The sequence below is a fragment of the Eucalyptus grandis genome, chromosome 9 (assembly GCF_016545825.1).
Source record: "Eucalyptus grandis isolate ANBG69807.140 chromosome 9, ASM1654582v1, whole genome shotgun sequence".
Lineage (NCBI taxonomy): Eukaryota > Viridiplantae > Streptophyta > Magnoliopsida > Myrtales > Myrtaceae > Eucalyptus > Eucalyptus grandis.
The window spans coordinates 26,659,928-26,681,185 of record NC_052620.1 but is presented as its reverse complement, the minus strand read 5'-3'; the positions used below and the strand labels follow the sequence as shown (position 1 = coordinate 26,681,185).

The following is a 21,258-nucleotide window of genomic DNA, read 5'->3' as shown; positions in this document are numbered from 1 at the left end:
TTGTACATTAGATTAAAATTCATAGATCATTTATATTACTTCCTCCAAACGAAAAATGAAGATTTACGAGCACTTGTCATTAAGTATTATTCAAGAAGGAAATACTAGAAATCAACGATGTCGTCATCTTCTTCATGCAGAGGTCAAGATAGAACTAGACTTCAGCACGAAAAAACAAGAGGTACTCGTTGGCCGCACGTCACGCAAATCAAATTCTAGAGAGAGAGAAATTAATTTGTCCTACTAACCTCATACCCATTAAACAAAAATTGCATGGGAAAGAGACAAAACAAAGTCCTAAATTTATTACATTTATGCCGATATAGTCCTCAACTTTTCAATTGTATTAATTAAGTTATAATTTTTTTGACAATTTATCAATGCAATTCATCTGGCCAATTTTAACTAAAAATAACTATCATGGACGACATGCGTCCAACGTGGCACAAACAACACTTGCACAAAAAAAGTGCACTATCTTTTAAAAATTTTCTAAATTATTTATTCTTTTCTTTTCTTTTCTCTTCTATTGTATTTTCTTTTTTGTTTTTTGTTTTTTTATTTTACAACTTTGGGCCAACAAGGTCGTCGGACGACCATTACCGACCACAGGCAAGGGCATTAGGCCCTCACCCAAATCCAAGCGAGGCCCAACACCCTTGCTTGTTGGCTAGCAAGAGGCACGTCCCTCTTTTGGATTTGGGCCCAAACCTCACCTATGACTTGCAAGAGGGAAAAAAATAAATGAATGAAAATAACAAAGAAAAAAAGTAATAAAAATTTTAGGAAAATTAAAATATAAAAATAAAAATATCCATGTAAGTATTGATCATGTCATATAGTATAATCGGTGTCCATGTCAATGATTTCTAATTAAAATTGACTCGATAGATTATATTAATAAATTATCAAACGTTTTACAACTCAATCAACACAATCAATTATTGACTTGACACAAATTATATATGATTTTCTTTTTTACTTTTCAATAATCGCATTATGTATGGGAGAAGGGACCCCACTGGCTTTAGTTGAATTAATAAAATGCGCGAGAGGAGGAGCTTTAGCTGAACGTCAAGTGGAAGCTGGAATACTCTAACAAAGTGGGGACCAAGCCACAGCTCGTTTCGATCATTGGCTGATTACTATGACTAAGCGCACTCAACTCTCGAAAAAAAGATGAGATGGACGTACCCCGATTTCATGCGGATCGTACATTTCCTTTTTCTGGCTCAAGCATCGGGACAGCTCTTGGGCAAAATCCCATCGCAGACTGCTCGATCCTTTTGGGCTCATCGGTTACGACTGGGCCCGCTCTTGGTGGAGATTGACGACGGTTCACGTGCAGGCTAATGGGCCTAACCCGCCACACTTCGCAATTTGCTGCTAACTTAATTTACGTTCTCTTTCGACCAAAAAAGGAAAAAAAAGTACATTCTCTAAAAGCTTAAAGTGCTGATGAACGCAAGAAAATCTGATTTAGAACTCCGAAAGCTGAAAGAGGAGAGAAGAAAGAAACAAGAGTGGAGAATGGTTGCCTTGAACACACTAAATTTGATTGAATCGCCGCAATTTGAGATTTAAGTCCGAACCACGTGTTTCGTAGCCAGCATAATTCAAGCTTAAAGTCCGACCCATGTCTTTCGTAGCAAGCTTAGAAGGATGCTCGCCAATTGGTGTAGTTTGCTTTAATAATCCCTACCTTTCAGAAACCGAAAGAACGTCTACTGCGCACAAGAGCGTACAGCAACCAGAACATCAGATGGATATTCACCTATTATTTCCTAAGAAACACACAATTTGAGAGCAAAACAGAAGCCAAAACCTAGGTGAAAAGACAATAGTCAAATATGTGATTAATAACCAGGAGAATTATTTTCTCAGGGGAAAGCATGAGAGAGCCAGTGAAAAAATTCTGGTGTTGCCCATTGCCATTCAAAGGGCAAGGACCAGATCCAGTGATTCTCAAGAATAACAAAGAAAAATGAACAAAGATCTACAGCATTTGGAAACAGCCCAAAGATTATCTATGCCAAGTGAAGCTGGTGAGATTCAAACGATCCATTATTGCGACTCTTCCTAATCCACAACATAAAACAAAAACCCAACTCTTCAATGATGAGCCTTGGCTTCAGCTTTTCTTTGAGACTTCGCCTTTGCCTGGTAAGACAGAAGGATGCAATGAGTTTTTTGAAGTTGTCAAGAGTAAGCACAATCAGTTCAACCAGTAATATGTAAGACAGAGCTTGCTGCTTAATTAGTGCACTCTAAACAATATCTCTTCTAAACGTTGGCAACACTAAAACAACATCATTAAGGCACAAAACATAGTCATGCCAATGGATGGTGCATTTGATAAGCAAGCATATGCATCCAACACTTTCTAAACATATTGCCCATTTAATATCCAGCATCAGCTCTCAGCATAGATAACCACAGCTGAGACAGAGGTATTCCTGTGGTCTGAGGTACATTTTCATACTAAACCTACATGCTCTTTTCAACTTCTTCCTCATGTAAAGGCTGGCATATAGAGTGTGCAGTAATATAGATAACAAAAAGGGGTAGTATTAAAAGCATTGCGCAAGTATTGAAGTAACTCAAGCATATGCACAGCCCCATGTCAACTGAATGAGATCTGCTATTAGCCATATGAAAGGCTAAATCTGACAAAGCAAGTCTAATCATCAGTAATATTCTGCCTTAAGAGTGATAGTTGAATATGCGTGAGAAGAAAAAAATCGAATGGCAAAGGCTATGGCTCCAGCGTTTCATAAGACTAGAAACTGCCCATCTTATTAATATGCTTACGCAGAGACACCCTTACAACTTGCAAGCACATGAGTGGATGAAGATGCCTCCCAAATGCACGCAAACGCCACTCTAAGGCACAAACAAGCGTGCACAAAACACACAACATGTCAATAATGGGTGCAGCAAAGTATTTATGGTGGCAGAAAGCATCCCACTTCCAATGCCACACTAGTGCTGACTTTTCGAGGAACAGATCAAGTGGTTAATGTTAAGTAATGTGTGCATCAATGATATAAATCTCGATGCAAAGGTTCTCACTTTTGTACTCGCAAAGAAGAACCACGCAACCAGGAAACAGATGAACCACCACAATAATCACATATGGACCTCCTCACACCGGAGAGGCTCATATCAATTTTCCCACATAACTTTGCCATAAACATTTCAAGTTGACAAACTAAACCCTAAAATCCTCCTATCCGTCCAAAAAGCAAACATGGATTCATCATGAAAAGTTACATTCGCGAGAGGAGAATCCTATTTTCTTCATTTCATCTAAACTTGAAAGCAAGTGAAACATTGCCATACTCTACAACGGGAACCATTTTCTCATCACCTGGAATCAGCTTGCGTATGCTACAAAACTCTTCACACATTCAACAGATAAATATTCTCAAGCAGATTAACTCTAAGTAGCGATTCAGAGCCAAAACTATTCGGAGCGATCTTTCGCAATCAAACACAATCACGTCATTTCCAACAGCCGAAATCGCCTAATTCAATTTCTTTCGGACGATCGTCACGCGCTCATTCGCAAAACAAGAACCAATCCCCCTAAAAAAACTTATGGAAAACTCCATCAAACCACCGCAGACTCTCAAATCGTGAAGGCGCTCCGTCACATAAAAACAAGGCCTCCACAAGAATCAGACAGGATTGCGGTTACCTTCAGATACTTGAGCTTCATGTTTCCGTACGCGACCCCGAAAGTGAAAGCCGAGACGCGGGCGACCTGCCGCCACCCAAATCAAAACCAAAAAAAAAAACCAGATTCAAGCTTCGCTTCATCAATCGTGCATACGATTGAGCTAAAACGAACGGAAAGACCGATCGAGATCTAGAAACTTCGAATCACGAGCCGCCGCCGGCCGATTCGGAGAGAGGAGGAGAGAGAGAGAGGCTTACGAGAGCGAGGGTGCTGGTGCCGGAGTAAGGTCCAGGAGGCGGGGCCATTGGTGCGCTGACGTCGCTCGCCGGAGGCGGAGGATGCTCGGTCGAAAATGGAGGAGGAGCGACGGTGTTGTGGCGTTGGGGAGAAGGAACGGCGCCCTCTCGCTCGCTGTTAGCCCTAGATTTGCGACTCCTGATCAGGTGCGGTCGAGTCTATGGCTTAAAAGTGGACCGTTGACTACGGGACGGTCAAATTTGATTCGCCGAGAGGAAATACTTGCTGCGGATAAGTGCATCGGCCCATTATACGTTTGCTGGCGCTTCTAAAAATAAAGATTTCGTTAAAAACTATTTCGTGGACACTTGTTAAATAAAATTTTCAAAATAAAAATTAATTTTTTTATGCATTCTGTTCCGAATTTAATATGTTCATCAAGCATCTCTGGAAAAATACTTGACATATTTTTTGCATTTGAACTGTGAAACCATATATAGCATCTAATAAGAATAATACTCTTTTTGTAGAAAATATGATGAAAATGCCAAAAGAGGCCTTTCTCTGTTAAGCCAACATACAACATAATTAATGTGGGAGACAATCAAGGAACTGATAGTATATGGTTCACTGTTTAAAAGTGGGAGGGATCTTAATGTATAAGAACTTACTTTCCTCTAAACTAATAAATTGAAAACATCTCGCAACTTAGGAGGTAATTCACATTGCTCGAGATGTGATTCTCATGTGAAAACAACGTTACACATTCTAATGGATTGTCCAATTGTTCATAGTATGACTTGAATTTGTCTTAGAACAATATATAGGAGAAAAATTTATCTCAATGGTTGAATTTGAATCTTGCTAGTAAAGGGTGATCTAATTTTCATCATGAGTAGAGCATAATTTTTGGAGTAAATGTGTGGTTTTTGGCAATGCAAAAACAAGTAACTTTTCCTAGACAATATTGTTTTCCCTTCAAATCCAATACAAGTAATTCAGTTGTGCATGGAGGAAATTATCAAGGCTTCATCTATAAATAACTTAACCGTAAGTGGATCACACACTTTTTCGATTTTAGTCAAATGAAATCCCCCACCTATAAGGTAAAGGGTCTATACATAAAAAGAATGGGGTGATTGGCTTGGTAATTTTGTCACATTTGTAGGAATATATTAGTCTACACAAGCAAGACTTTCAATATTGTGATCTTGACTCAACCTTTACAAAATAACTTAGTTTTCAGCAAAGCATCATTCAGATTTACTCTAAGGTTATCATCGATCTTATTAATTCAAAACTTATCATTAATAATAATATCTCTACGTTACTTAAAGATATCAGAAGAGCCTTCACTTTGAGTTTAAAGTACAATATAATTTTCCAAAGAAAAATCATAATACCGACTGGCTTATTAATTTTGAAATCAACAAGGGCCTAAACATTGGATTTTTTTCATTATCTCTTAGAGAGCTACTTCATTTCTTATTAGCTGATAAAATATGATAGTATTAGATGCATGGGGCGTTAGATTTTTGTATTCAAATTTAAGCCATTTTTCACACACACATATATATCTCCGACCAATCGTCAACAATATTCGCTAAATATCTGCAGTCAAAGAAAGAGCGATAATGTTTTGTTTTGATGAAATTATGATAGTGGGCCGGGTCCGACTTGGATATGGGTTTTGTCTTCGACCCGACGCAGATCCCCACGCGGTGTGATCTCTTTAGACTGTCGCGGGGGATTTTTTTTTTTATTTATTTTTTTGCCTTTTTCCTCGTGATCTTTTTTATATTAGATTCCGACAGATGTAGATACGCATCAGCATATGTCTAAACAAAAATTAAAGATAAAAACTTGAAAAAGGACTACCATATCTAATAACGCGGAAACGCAACTATCAGTGATAAAAAAATATTCTTGAACTTACAAACCACATGTTCTGTCTTTCAATATTTTTAGTGATGGTCGCCGGCCAACCGGCGGCGACTGAATCACTTCGATTTTTTACTTAATTCAACTGGGCATTCAATTAGCTACATGGATTTAAGAATGGTAATAAAATTAAAATTGTCACAAAACTCGTTAAACAGGGCAACAAAGAAAATTCATGATCTTCGAAATATCGTTTTCTCAGTGTTTTTCAATGCCATTTGCTATCGCTGTCCATTTCCTTTGAAATTGAGGTCCTATTTGGTTTAGCATTTGGAATGCATTTTGAGCTCTAAATCCTCTTAGGCAAATGCAAATGACGTTTGGGATCCGTTTGTTTCACAGAAAATATCACGTTTCCGGAAAAATATTTTTTAGGAAACCATTTTTCAAGTAAATAATTATATTCTCGATATTCGGTTGAAACCCGAAAATGAAGTGAAAAATATTTTCCATAATTCAGTGTATGATTTGATTTTTTGGAAAAAATTACCAAAAAAAAAAATCAAAAAAATTTAATTGACTAAAAATTTTAATTTAAAATTATATATATTTTTTAGAAATTGAATTTTTACTTTTTTTATTTTTTAAAATTGAATTTTAATTGTTTTGTATTTTTTAAAAAATGATTTTTTATTATTTTTAAATTTTCCCTTTTCTATCTTTTTTTTTTTTCCTTCATCCTTCTTCCTCTTCCTCTTCCTCCTTCCGCCATTGCCGTGTGCCTTGGTGATGGCCACCTACTTGGTGAGCTCATGGTTCTCCCAATCCAAGCAAGCTCAAGCTCCAAGGCTGGTGAGCTCGCGACTCACTAGATTCAAGCAAGGCGAGCTCGCCAATCCAAGCAAACTCGAGCTCCACCAAGGTGGGTGAGCTCGCGGCTTTGTCGATGCCAGCAAGCTTGAGCCTCGCCCTTGCTAGCCTATGCGAGGCTCGAGTTGGCCTATGACCGGTGACTCGGCCAAGGAAGAAGACAAAGAAAGGAAATTAAAAACTACATTTTAAAAAAATAAAAAATAAAAGAAAAATGTGTTTGGTGAAAGAAGGTGAGGTGGAAGTAATTATAAAAATATTTTCCATTTCTGAAAAACAAAAAACATTTTCCCCACTTTTGAAAGTGTTTTTTTCAACATAAAACATTTTTCTTAACTAGTTCATTTTTTATAAAAAAAACGCCGAAAAATTTGAAAAACATTTTCCCAAAAGTTATTTTCTGAAACGAATGGAGTTCTAGTTCAATTTTTGGAAAAATTTGGGAAAATGTAATTACATATCCAAAGGCCTCTAACCCAAGGCAAGATCAAAGGTCTTTTTAAAAGTGGCATTCTTGGTTTGCAAGTCTTGGCACTATTCATCTTCCTCAGAGCTTGCATAGAGAATTTGGATGAAGGCTAGGGACCACCGCCTAAGGAGTTGCATGACCTCGACGACTGCCACTTTGGGGTCGCACAACCCCATTCAATAAGGCTTGAGATCCCATGCCCTCAGCTGTTGGCCTCATCAATTAGTGTCGTGTGATCCCAGGCATCAACTACCGAGGTTCTTACGACCCAAGTCACAGTCGCCTGGGATCGCACAACCTAGACAACAGTCACCTAAGGTCGGGCAACCTCAAGAGAGGTTGCTAGTAGCAAATTTGGCTCCCTCATAGCCAGATTTGATCTTGTCTGCCACTAGTCCTTCATTGATTTTGATTTTTTTTTTATTTTATATATATATATATATATATATATATATATATATATATATATATTTTAAAGGGTGCTTTGTAAAGTATGATTTTTCAAAACACCATTTACACCATAGCCATTTGCCAATATATTTTTAAAATATATTTTAACATTATTTACATTTTGAAAAACCCCTTTAAATCTATAAACTTTACATTTTTTTCCAAAAACATTCCTCAAATTCGAAACAAAGTCACCCTACACAACTCCATCACCCGTTCGACCGAAAAAAGAAAACTCCATCGCCTGCTGTAGCCACCGCGCTCGAGTTCCACTACGAAAACTCTATCACCACCTCTCTCTCTCTCTCTCTCTCTCTCTCATTTTATAATGTTGCAACCTTAAATCCCATGTTACATGTCTCCATGATTATAAACTCCGCGACCATCAATTTCATTACCCCATTTTTATAATACAAAGTGGTCAGGAATGGTCGGACACCATCCGAAGTTTTTGCTCTCGTCATTCTAAACAACACCGCATTCGGTCTTAAATTAATCCTGCCAAGTCTCGGTGTTCCCCTCTCGTCGTTTCAACAATTGCATCTTGCCTTTTAATAAAATCTTGCCCAGCGTAACCCACGAGACAGCGCAGCGGGAGAAAAGATAAGCACCAAATGACAAATCACGCAGGGAACATATTCAAACGGAATGATATCGATGCCCACGTAGACGATCCCTTTCAGAGCATCATGGGCGACTTTCTGAATAATTGACGATGATGAATGGGGTGTCCCTGTCGTGATGGTGGGGGCGGGGGGGCGTGGGGGTGGGGAGAGCGTGTTGGCCCCACGGCCTGACACCATCAGCCCACCGCCACCCAACACACGTTGTGATCGCCATAACTCTCCATAAATTCAGCACGGAATTGACTTTTGGCTCGCTCTTCGTCCGTCCATTATTGACAAGGACCAGAAAGACGAAAGCTTTCCTCCCGAGATCGAGGCCGGAAACAGGGGAACCACGAGGTGAGCGAGCGAAAGACGGCGATACTGTAAAACGGGTGGCAAAGGGAAATATAGGCCAGGCAGACATATGGCGAATTACAAGAACATACATTTATGCAGGCGAAAGAGTCGAGCTTTTAACTCTTCCAAAGCAACAAATCAAATCATGTCTACCCAGTGCTTATAATCTGGACACAGGTATCTCCACGAAACAAAACCGGGGAAAAATAAAATGAATGCTGTGGACATAACTTAGATATTACAGCCTGTATAAGTATATATGACTTCATACCTTAGTTCGGAACTACGGATGCAATGCAAATGGAGCAATATATATTTGAATATATATAACATTACCATGCAAAAGAGACTTGGATTGCATATGCAAAAACTAATGAATGAATGGATGCACTAGAGAACTACTGCAGGGTGTCGAAGAACCGAGACAAGTGAGGTTTGTCGAGGCGCCGGAGTTGTTGGACCACCCACGTCCTATTGATTCGACTCTGACTTTGTGGTTGTGTTACCATTTTGCTGCTGTGATTGAGTTTGTTGCTGAGACTGCTGCTGCTGTTGCATCTGATGGAGCTGGAACATTTGGGAGCTCACAGGAAGCTGTGAAACCATGCACTTTGAAGGATGAGATTCCGAGTTGAGCTCTGCTGTCGCAAGCTTCAATCGTTGCACCTCAGCAGTCAATGCTTCATTCAGGGCTGTCAAATGCCATCAAAACTAAGTTAGAAGCTCTTCCAATGTAGTATGACGATCGCTATAATAAACAGTAAATAAATGTAAGGAGACTTCCATAGCAGATTTCTACTCTTTTCATAAGTTAAGATATGGAGTATGGTAGCTTCCAACATGTACAACATCAATTAATTCATGTGTGTTGGAAAATGATGACGACAGCATATAGTACATTGCCACAAATCAAAACGGGCATAAGAAACTAGAAAAGAAAAACATTACGCTTAGTCATGTACATGCATCATGCATGTTTACACCAGGAAGTCAAATGCAGTTTATTGGAAAGGAAGATAGACTCGGTAATAAAGATCCAACTACTCGTAGCCCGTAGAAGGTACTACCTTTCATATCCAATACACGGAGAGGGCATCCTACTATACATTAAACACAGTCATGAACAGGCATGTCTAACATCAGGAAGTCAGGTGCAGTTTATTGGAAAGGAAGATAGACTTGGTAATAATTATCCACCTATTAGTGGCACATAGAAGGCAAGACCTTTGATATACAAATGCAAACCAAGAAAATATAATTTATCCTTCTGATTCAAAATCGCCTTTTGTTCCGTCCCAAATGTATATATGTGGGAATAGCACTCAAAGAGCTACCAACATAGCATGTAATATATTCCGACGGACTACTCTACTGCTTCATACTTTTTCCAGGACAATCAAAGAGGCAGTTCAACAAAACAATAGCCATCCAACCATCCCTTTCTATCGCATCAAGAGTTCCTCTTTATAGGTAGTTCCTCTTTATGCTTAAAGAAGATACAAACTGAATGCAGCCGACCACTTTTACAAAAATATTCAACCTTAGAATATTCATCAAATCGCACTAAGAAAAATAGAGTCACATACTAAAACTTTGGGCTTGTTCAAAGTCGACCCCCCATGAGATGATGAGAAGGGCAAAAGGGAGGCAAGCAACTAAATCCTCTACTTTCCAGAAGATAAGCATGTTTGGGAACATTTTAAGTCTGGACACAGGGGTTATTATGAGTGTACTAATTTTGATACAATTACCATTTTTTGACATATATTGCATCAGGAGACATACACCAAACTGATCACAGATACCAAACACAATGTCAGAACTCAAACAGCATCTCATACCATCGCGTAGTTGCGCCTGTTGTTCCATGGCTTGAAGACGAAATTTCAGCTCATTATTTTGGTTGGTAAGCCCAACAGAGTCTCGCTGGATGAAAAACAGGTAGCACAACATCAGTTCATGTGAAAAATAACCACTGGAAGAGTAAACTATACTGGAGAATGTGAACTTATTACCTGTAGAAGTGTAAGCTGCGCAGACAATGTTGTAGCTTCAGTTTGTAGAGTCTGAACCTTGTGCTCCAACTCCTGAATATACCTCATCTTCCGTTCTTTTGAACGTGCAGCTGACTGGCGATTCGCTAGTATCCTGAAAGGTAGATATATTAGTCAGTAAATGCAAAAAAAGAAAAACACCCGACTTTCTAGGCCAATAATCAATTTTAATTGAGCCTCAATTATGGTTACAGGTATACCACACCTTTTCACACGCTTTGGATCGGTCAGGGCAATCTCAGCAAGTTTGTCATTTGCCATAATCTTCTTCAATTCTGCCCCACTGAATTCCCCATTCCCAAACTCCAAGCTGAAGGTATTAGAATTTCCATCAATTGAATTTCCGGGGGAGAGCTGTCCAGGCCGAACTCCAGGAGAAGGAGGCATTTTCGTCGACTCGTCAGCGAAATTCAGCTTCCCCATAAAACTATCCATGGAAACACTCCTGTAGTGCCTGGAAGCTGGAGCAATATCTCCTCCGGCAGACCTTTTGATTCCCTCCCTCTTCTCACTTGATGAATTCATTCCAAGCCTCTGCATACTATTCCCACATTCATTGACGCTGCTCTCTGCTTCGTTGTCGCTGCTGTCGCCTCCATTCGTCTTCGTCCCGCTTGCTCTACTATCCAAATCCTCACGAGTTTCAGTTCCATTTTTCTCATCGGTCTCAGATGAGTTCAGCGCATCGATGCCGTCCAGATTCATATAAGCGGAAAACAAGTCATCCACGACCTCCCCTTCAGACTTCCGCTCGCCCATGCCTTCTGCATTGCTGTAGACACCTCTGTCCCAGCTAGATTCCTTCTTAACCAGCTGAGCCGGCTTAGCTGAACTCATGCTCTCCCTCCCAGAAACCGAGCGCTCCAACGTACCCAATCCTTTCGACGACGACGACGGTATAAGAGGTGGCGACGATTGCATAAGTGATGATAAAAACGGGATGTCGCTGTTAGACCGTCTGTGCGCCTTGCGTGGCGGCAGGCTCTCGCCAATCCGCGAAGGATTTCCCCTAGGGAACGGAGAGGGCGGAAGCAGAGGATGCGAGCTCGCATCTCGATCCTCCATCGACACATCGCCCGAGACATGGTCCGAGATTGAGGTCGACGACGGGGAGTCCCGGAAGGGAGACGGGCTCAACGGCGGCAGATTGTCGAAATTGAAAATCGACGGCTGCGACAGGGACCTCGAGTGAGTCGGGCCGTGGCTGAAATTCGGAGAACCCATCTGCTGGTTCAGGGGGCGCGGCATTGGGATCTGGGAGTAGGGCGAAATCGGAGGGATCTGGTTCGGATGCGACGGCGGGATGCCGGCTCTCTTGTTACCGTCGCCGCCGCCGACGAAGCTCTGCGCGAATTGCCGCATGGGGGCGCGCATGTCCGGAGCGCTCAGGTGCGGTATATCGAGGTGGTTCATGGAGAATGCCTGCTTAGGCTGTAGAGTCCCGAACGAAGATTGAAGCCCTCGCGATGTGTCGTTACGAGAATCTTCAGCATCGCCCATGATTTTCCCCCTCACCAAAACCCAAACTTTCTTCTCTCTTCTTTCTCTCTCTACAATGCCCTTACAGAAACCTCGGATTCACTTCCCACGGACAGCTCCGGACAAGCAGAATTCGACTTCAATTCACTTCACCTATCATCAAAACCGCCGAAAAACCAAAAAAAAAAAGGAGGAAGAAAGAACCAGACAAATCAGACTCCAATCATCAGCCGAACGAGTCGAAACGAAACGAACGGCGAAAGAGCAAACGAGCTGAAGCTATTAAAAAAGAAAAAAAACATCCGCCCTCCGCCGAGTGCCCCGGAGGTAGGAGCATTTCCCGCTTTACCTCGCAGCTCAATGCCACCGACAAACGCGCGCGCGCATCGGCGAATCGGAGAATCTCCCTCCGACGACGAGGAGGCGGAGGCGGCGGCGGCGGCGATCTTCTTCCTCCGGCGGCAGAAATGAAGCAGGCCGGCGCTGTTCTCTCTCTATGACTAGAAAAGGAGGAAGCTTTCTCTCTCTAACTCGGCCGGGGTATGGTGGGCGCTTTCTCTCTCTACATATGGAATGGAGACGATGAAGAAGGAGTTATAGTACATAACCAGTAGAGGTACTAACTATTACACGGATATCATGACTTAAGGCCCTCCGCGTGAATTCAGTGAGAGAGAGAGAGAGAGAGTCTCCGTCGGGGTGAATTTGAATTTGGGGCGAATTTCAATTTCATTCCGACTTCCAAATTCTTTTCCAAATGGAGGGCGTCACTTTCCTCCTGCGTCTCCGCAGCTTATTAAGGCAATTGATTTCGGGGCGATATTATTTACCAGAAAAAGCACGTTCTCCCCCTCCCCAGCTCTCTATTTTTTTTCCTGAAAATAAGGGGAATATATTAAAGAACTCGAAAAAAAGGAAAAAAAAAAAAAGGAAAGAAAGGCGATTTTCCTTTCCCATTTTTTTTTTTTTTTTTGACCCTACTCCTTCTCTTTCTCACGCGCCTTTTTGACTCGTGTGGATCGGTGACGTCGATATAACATGGGGAGCACATCGGAGTCAACATGGTAGGAGCGAGGGGAGGGGGAGGACCTCCCCCTCCTACCCTTATTTATTATGGTCTTGATTTGATGTGAATTAATTAATTAATTAGCTAATAGAGAAAAAAAATAAACAAAATCTTTGCTCTGATGTCCTCCCAAAAAAAATTTACGTGTTTTCCTATATTACTGGTATAGATGCATTAAACGTCTCCCGCCTCAAAATTTTCGATAGGAAATTTTGTGCCGAAATATTATGTTGATATTTCGATATATTGCGATAACAACATCGATTTCCTCTTGACCATATCAGTTCTCCAGTCCTAGAGCCATGCAACCGGTGTAATTCTATCTCGGAACCAAATTAGGCCGTCCATAAAAAGGAGTCTCTGTTCCGGTGGAAACAGATCCAATTTTCGAGTCCAAATTTTTGGAACTTAATTATGGGTGTTGAACCTCCACTCGGGAACCGATTAGAAGCTTTTTTGTTTTTTTCAAATTAGAAGAATATGATTGGATTTTCTTAAATGAGCTCAACTTTCTTATTACTTTATATTTCTATTTGTTTTGTATCGATATTTTACCTTGAGCAATTTTGTTACTTATACCATGTTGCTATAATAACCGATTGTCTTTTTTTTTTTTTTTAATGAAGCCCAGTAGACCCGGGAACTGAACCGGACAAACAAGGTAGGCTCTAGTGCCGGTTTCGAGACGAACATGGTAGTTTTTAGGTTTAAAAATGGAAATCGGTTCTAACAATTTTGTTCTGGATTCTATGTCTACATTTAAATAAGATTATGAACACCTTTCAATGAAGGAAATTTACCTCCGTCGAAAAAGCCCTTGCGTCATAAAAAGTAAATTACAACGATATATAGGCCCTGACTCACCCTCCGTGGACGAACCTTGCGGAGGAACCCTTAGGTTTTCGGGGCATTGGATCGAATCATGACAAATAATGATTGATGCACAATCAATCATATTTATAAAAGTTGCGATATAATTTAAATTTACATGAGCATTTTTCATCTGACATCAATTTAAATTTATTTAATGAAACGACTTGAAAACTAGTCAACTTTATCATACATGATTATGAAGTGTGAACAAACAATAATACAAAAGCACGAGGAAAAGGCTAGTATTTTTTCTAATTATCGAATTTGTGTTTTCTCGAACTTTACAATCTTACTATCGATGCTATTTCATCATGATATGCGAGACCATGGTAAAAATCCGGGTCATACCGCGATTACATAAAAGCCCCTTTGCTTGGCTGCATCTGGTTCGGCCGGATCGAGGAGGCGACGTCGTCTTCGTTAGCTGCTTCAAATTAAGGTCGTGGGAAGCAACGTTTACAACAATTTCCTTCAAAATGGCAGATCTGATCTGCCACTTGCTCCGTGGATTTATTGAGAAATCAAGGCATTTCCTTGGCCTTGTTCGTCTTTGTGCACGAGAAGTTTGCGTGCATTCATGAAATTAGTCCGGCTCTCGAATTAAAGGAATATTATATTCTGCGCTATAATAATACAATCAAAGTGATTTCTTACTTACTAAATTAAGGGTGTGTTCGTTTTTACAGGATTGAATTTCATAAAACAAATTTTCAAATTTTCACGTCTTTGATTCGCTTGAAGCGGATAATTAACAGAACAAGCTTTACAATCAGTAAAAACGATTATAGTTAAAATTGACTGTAAAGAAAAAATTGTTGTCCAAAGTTTGTTTCCACGCACATACTCACACAGAAAAGGGAACTATTCTCGCGTGAAGTTTTACAAGATATTAAATTTGTTAACTATTTGTATATTTTAGTTTTTCGACATTTTTGTTCGGTTGCTTTATTTTGACTATTAAAAAAGTAAAATTTATACATCACATGTTAGTAATGTCTTAGATAAGGATTTCGATATCATCTTGGTATCCTACATTAGGAATAAAATATAATCATAATAGAGAGAATAATTTTTTTAAATTGCAATCTAGAAACTCTTTCCTTTTGCTTTCAAGCACACCATCAAATAACTAAAACCGGTCATTTTCGTCCAAGATGATTTTCATGGAATACATTTCCTTTATTAACAATCTTTTCTTGACACGAACACTTCATAATTTTACGGGATTTCTAACTAGTCAATGGAAAGGGTCAAATTACACACCGAGGACTAGAAACTTTTTAGAAGTTACTTCTCACTTTTGAAAAGGCGGGAAAAGTACAGAAAAAATCATTAATTTATTATATTTGTACCAATTCAATCATAAACTTTTTGTATTAGTACTATTAGATCAATCCGGACAACTTTGACCAAAAACTGTTAACATGGATGTTAATTGTGCTTTAATTTTTTTATATAATTTTTTCTTTTTTCTTTTCTTTTCAATAATTTTTTTGCGGACTAAGGGCCGGCAAAGGTCCTTGGATCTAGAGGAGGATCGCAACATCCTAGCCTAATTTAGACATCATGGCTCTTGCTAGATTTGGCCAAGCAGCTCCCAAGCCTTCACTGTGGCTAGTGACCTTTATCGACGCTTAGTCCCCAAAACAAAGCAAGGAAAAGAAAAAACAAACAATTATTAAATTATGTACGGAGCGGCACTGACTACGTCATGTAAGACGGTTGACGTTCACGTAAGATATTTTCATAAAAAATTAACTAGATAGACTCAATTAGTGCAAATGCAAAGATTTTAAATCAAAATTGATCAAATTATAAAGTTTAAAATCAATTTGGTATTAATGCAATAAGTTTAAGATTTTTTTTATATATTTTTTCCCCTGAAAATGCTAGTACCTACCAGTATTTTTCCATTTTGGCAAAAAAAAAAAAAAAAGAAGACTAAAGGCAATATTTATCTTTGTCTTAATTAACGGAAAAAAAAAAACTTACTTACGTATTCGAGTTTTCTACGTGGTCCCCTCCGTCAACGGACCGGTCACGTTCGCATTGTTTCCTTACCGGGCGAAAGCGCCCTAATTTTTATTTTTCTTTTTGGGGCGTAAAAAGCGCCCCAGTTTACTTTGCTGCTTTATTATAATATGGACCATTTTAACCTAAACTAAGCACGTAATGTGTGCTATATCTTTAATATAATGTCTGTATTATTAATAGCATTGTTTTGGTCGAGAGAAGTGTGAAGTCCACGAAGCTTTTTAGGCGGCGGAAAAACTTGACACCGAAGCAAAATTACTGGGCCGTCGATGGACCTCCAAAGTTTTTATTTTTATTTTTTTTAAATTGAGCTAGGCAAAGACCTCTCTTTTCTTCCGTGGAGCTTTAGGCGAATTTTCGAGATTTTAGATTGATCTGTCCAAACAAAGTGAAAGTGAAGACTCCAAAGTTTGGAAAAAAACACCACACGACAAGAACATTGTTTTGCTCATTGGGGACGTGTCAGTGTCGAGGATCCGATATTGCATAAAATAATACTGACTTTCTTGAAAGAAAAATAGATCATAACACGTGTCGAGATTCGATTACTCCGCTAATTGGAGTTTTTCTCCTTTTCGAATAGTGAATTCTCATGGACCCTTCGTGAAAATAAATCGTTGTCTAACTTTTTAATAATGTTATGATCGCTTTGGGCCCCCGCTCGTATGCCAAACTAACATTCCCATGTCTCGAAATCATATAAAGATAAAATCAGTCCACAACGGGTGGTTTGGTTTTCGGACAACCTCCACTAACCGTTCTGATTGCATCAAAATTCTTGGTCTACAGGCGAATTGCCCGTGACCACCAACAAGATAATGTTGCTGGACCAACTTACAAATATGAATATTCTAATTAGACCGATCTCAGTTATATCGAAGGATCTTAAGAGATAACGTGCTTTTTTTGTCTTTTCATTTAATAAGTTAAATGTGCAAAATTAGTTTAACCAAAAAAAAAAAAACCATGCATAAAACTACATTGTAGCAATATTTTTTCGTCAATGGTGATTATTAGGGGTGAGCAACATGCATTGGGAACTGCTTGGATTAGATTGCATTAGCCAATTCTAAGCGATTCTAAGGCATTAGTTCGATTCCTAGTTCCATAAAATTAAAATCGGTGATTTTAGTTCGGTCCTCAATTTTGATGGAGAACTGGTCCGCTCGGACCGAATCAATGATTTTTTTAAATTTTTTATTTCTTATGCAAAATTATTTCCATTCCTTCTCATGTGTCCCACTTTCCTCTCCTCTTTCCTCGGTTCCATTGGAACTAGACTGGATCTGATTATTGATTTCAAAAAGTGGGAACTAGTCATTTTGATCAAGTTCCTAAATCCTAGATGGAATCGGACCGAACTAAAAACCAATCATCCTTAGGGGTGATTAGTTTTCTAAACCGGATGTCAAATACCTAATTACCTTGTCTATCCAAAGGAGAGCAACCCTGGCCAGCGTCGCTTTCCCCCATGTGAAAAAAGGCGGATTTGGTCATCTAATCAAAACCCTAAAGACAACAGCCACGGAAAAAAAAAAAAAAAAAAAAAAAAAAAAAAAGTTCCCACTAACCTCTCCCTCCCTCCCTCCCTCCCTTTTCTCGTCCCTCCCTTTTCAACACGCGACGAGAACGAAAAGCGGGACGTAATTAAAGAACACAATTAAGCCCCTCTAATCAAGCATTCTTCTTCCTTCTAATCGAGATTAGTTCTCTTTCTTCCCTCCGAGGCACGATTTGACCCAAGCTTTTTGTGGTAGGCAGGGATTCTTTTAGAATGCGTACCGGACAACGACTTTTTAGGACAGCGAATCATTAGACAACTTGTGTCCCAAGCTGTTCCTGCTTTCTTGCTTGCTAATCAGCCACAGGAACATGCGCTTCGGTTTTTTATGTTTTTTTTACGGGACATCCTCTTGAAGTTGCTTAAGCAACGTGGTTCACGCAACAAGGGTTCGTCTTCATCGCTTGTTGTGGCCGTGCTGCGTGCGTGTTCATGCACGTATGGATGGATTATATGGATTGACTTAACGTAAGTTGCAGTGCAGGAATCTACTGGGATGCCTTGATGATTGTAAACAACGAAGGGTTCGGTTGAGTTTCGCACACAGACCCGGTTTCGCGCCGCAAAATGGTACAAGGATAGTTTTCTTGGGTACATGGAGTTTGCATTTATGACCTGCGAAATCTCTCGTTATCCGAGCATTGAACGTGTTGAGTGCTGTGGCAGAGTTGCTTTGGTTCGGCGTTTAGGTTATATGCCTTGAGCATCTGCATTTTGGTTGAAGATTGACGCAATGGTCGGAGTCATATGCAAAATGTATAGGATAAACAGTAGGCATATCGAACATAAAACTTAAAAATATGTATATCGTTTTAGCAAATAGCATAATCTCCGTAATTTGATATGAATCTTTAGAGAAATAGAAATAATAATTTGAATGCTTGATGATTCGCTCGAGTACATACAAAAACACATATTAAGTCGGATAATTCATGTCATGTTCATATTTATCATTCACGTCGAGTCGTGCTAGTATTAGAAGATTATGCATATTACTCGATTGTATTTTGTAGCCTATGTGATTGAATCAGTCAAACAGAAACGGCTCATCAAAGCCGATAGACGAAGAATGTGTAGAAAATACGCAATAGAGGGTCAGTAGCCAATTTTAATAAATAAATAAATAAAAAGAAAAAGGTGTAGTACCGAATAATTCACATTACACCTTCCGGTCAAACACCGCGACAAAAATGTTGACCGACTTAATTATCGGCGGGAAAAGGGAAAAAACCCCAAGAATAAAATAAATAAATAAATAAAAGAATCGGGGGGTGGACCTCTAAAGTCCTCGCGGCTTCTGTTCCGCGGACCGGACGGCCCAGCAGCGCCGGATGCCGCACACGTGGCGGCGCGTGGGCCGTCGATGGAGGCCCCATGTTGACCTGACCGGAGCGGGGGCCGAAAGGGCGGGACACGTGGCTGCGGATGCTGCCGAGATTGCACTGTGAGCACGTGGGGGTGGGGGAGAACGACTTTTTATTTCCAATTTTCTTTTTTTCTTCCGAAAAAAATAGAAATAAAAAAGACGAGAGAGGCTTATCCACTCGCGTCGGAACACACGTATTAAAAGAAAAAAGAAAAAAATAAAGGGGGGTCCACGTAATTAAAAGGTCGCCCCTTTAATGCTCGACGGAGAAATGCCCCTCCTGTCTTTTTCACGACGAGGCCAAGACGCGGCGTCGTTTTTATCCCATTGCAAGCCCCAGTTTGAAAGATCCCCCCGCGACGGATGGAGCGATTATTGACGTCGTGTTCGGCAGCCGGCTTTGAATTCTGTTCATAATAAAGGCCCCGCTAGATAAACACCACGCGCATTGCCTACATTCCACCGTGAATTTAGGGGGCGACGGCGCGGTGTTCTTAACTTGTTCTTGGGGGCAACAATGGAAGGATCTCGCGTAATAGCATTTGACCGGTCGATGTCTCGATTGGTTTGTAGAGTGGTTAAAAAAGGAAATTTTCTCTGCCACTGATGCAAACTCTAGCGGGCGGGTCGTGGGGAAGTAATTTTTTCATGAATTAGTAATACCCTGTCCTCGCGTGGATTTGGTTGGCGTTTTGGTTAACCTCGTGTTTGGGAGAATCTTAGGTGAGGAAAGTGCGAAGGAAGACATTTGACAAATTTAAACGTTCCCTCCCCTTTTCCATTTCACGAGTACTCTGAATTCTTCAGGTTCGAGAATTCCTTATGCCACAAATCACACAAAGGAAGAAAGGGCCGGATCTGTTGGTTTTGGTATCCTCAATAATTCACCTTCCACACCAACTTTAGGAAATCGAGAATACTCAATGCTGAATTTCTCTCCTAGAATTAGTGGTGCTGGCGATTCATCGGCCGACATAGAAGATACCCACGACAAAAAAGTCGGAATAATAATAAGGTATCGTCTTCATTTCAACGTGGGCATCGGTGATAAGGGGCGGAAAGAAAGAGAGGAAATGAGATGCTCGATCCGGAAAGGATTTGATTGCACGCATATGGCACTGTTGAAAAGGGCTACGCAGCTCTTGATATCGAAAAAGTCAACTCGAAATGTTCCAATCCTCGGAGCATAGGGAATCGCGAATCCGAAGGTCAACATTGGATTTGTTCACCTCCGCTGCTGCATCATCCTGCGGAGTTCTCAGAACGAAGTGCGGATTGCTCAAAAAAAAAAAAAAAAAGGTTAAAAATCTAGAGAGTCGTTCCAAGAAAAACTCTTACAGCGACGATCAAACAGGTTCGTTCGCCCGCCTGCCCGCCCGCCTGCCCGCATGGAGTCGACAAGGACGATTCTTTTAGAGTTGTCCGTCCTTAAAATAATGGACATAAAAAAATATCCGAAAACCAATCATTGAGAGGACGATGTGGAGACGAGATCGTATGTATGATTATGATGAGATGGCTATCCCTCCATTTGGACCGTCTCTGAACTTCAGCCGTGATAATGGGGTCTGATCACAAACATGCAAGGTTGGTTTCACCACCCGTTGACCAACATTGACACGCTTCTGTCTTTTTTGGGTTAGAGTCAATCAAGGGGAAAAAAACGTAGGAATATCAACAAATCCGCAGATTTTTTCCCTATTTAACAAAATAGATTTAATTGACGGACTACGGTGCGATCCGATGTGCAAACTTATTAAATTATATCTTACGAATCGTGAAATATCAGAGAATTCGCGCCTTAAAATCATCATATGTAACAAATTAGATTTTTACCAAAGTCGACAGCCCTTTTGCAAATCTATATGTGATGCTAAATGGCATTAATGCAAGATTCTTATAAACTTTCATCTTAATTGAAATATCGATGCTTGAGCAGAGGCATTTAAACGCTAGATTACATTTTCTTCTAATGGAATAAACTTCCCCATAAGTGGGTAGTATTCCAATATTTTTGTTAAGTGCTCTTTGTTGAAAACACAAAGCACTTTGCCTCTGACATGTGTTTCAGTTGACTCCTTTGAAACAATTCGCGAATCATACAAAGTGAAACTCAAGAAGGGGGTCGAACCATCGTGTAAAATTACCAACTTTAAAATGATGTTGAAAGAAAAGTAATATGTAAATTACAGAATAGTATCTTGCTATCGCAACTTACAAAAATGATGAATGACCAAACATTATGACACATTGTGCCGAGTTTTATCGTTC

General features: G+C 40.1%; 2 protein-coding genes across 2 annotated transcripts; both read right to left on the bottom strand.

Moving 5' to 3' along the window:
* Window positions 1–1,826: 1,826 nt before the first annotated feature.
* On the bottom strand, window positions 1,827–4,125 carry LOC104418890. The gene is made up of 3 exons (XM_010030360.3): window positions 3,940–4,125; window positions 3,701–3,766; window positions 1,827–2,160 (listed from the first exon to the last, which is right to left on the bottom strand). The coding sequence occupies exons 1-3, from the start codon at window positions 3,985–3,987 to the stop codon at window positions 2,113–2,115; spliced, it is 162 nt and encodes a 53-aa protein (XP_010028662.1). The 5' UTR covers window positions 3,988–4,125; the 3' UTR covers window positions 1,827–2,112.
* A 4,495-nt stretch (window positions 4,126–8,620) lies between these two features.
* LOC104418889 lies at window positions 8,621–12,719 on the bottom strand. Its single transcript, XM_010030359.2, has 5 exons — window positions 12,437–12,719; window positions 10,814–12,240; window positions 10,570–10,702; window positions 10,396–10,480; window positions 8,621–9,246 (listed from the first exon to the last, which is right to left on the bottom strand). The coding sequence occupies exons 2-5, from the start codon at window positions 12,106–12,108 to the stop codon at window positions 9,026–9,028; spliced, it is 1,734 nt and encodes a 577-aa protein (XP_010028661.1). The 5' UTR covers window positions 12,109–12,240; window positions 12,437–12,719; the 3' UTR covers window positions 8,621–9,025.
* Between the last annotated feature and the right edge of the window lie 8,539 nt (window positions 12,720–21,258).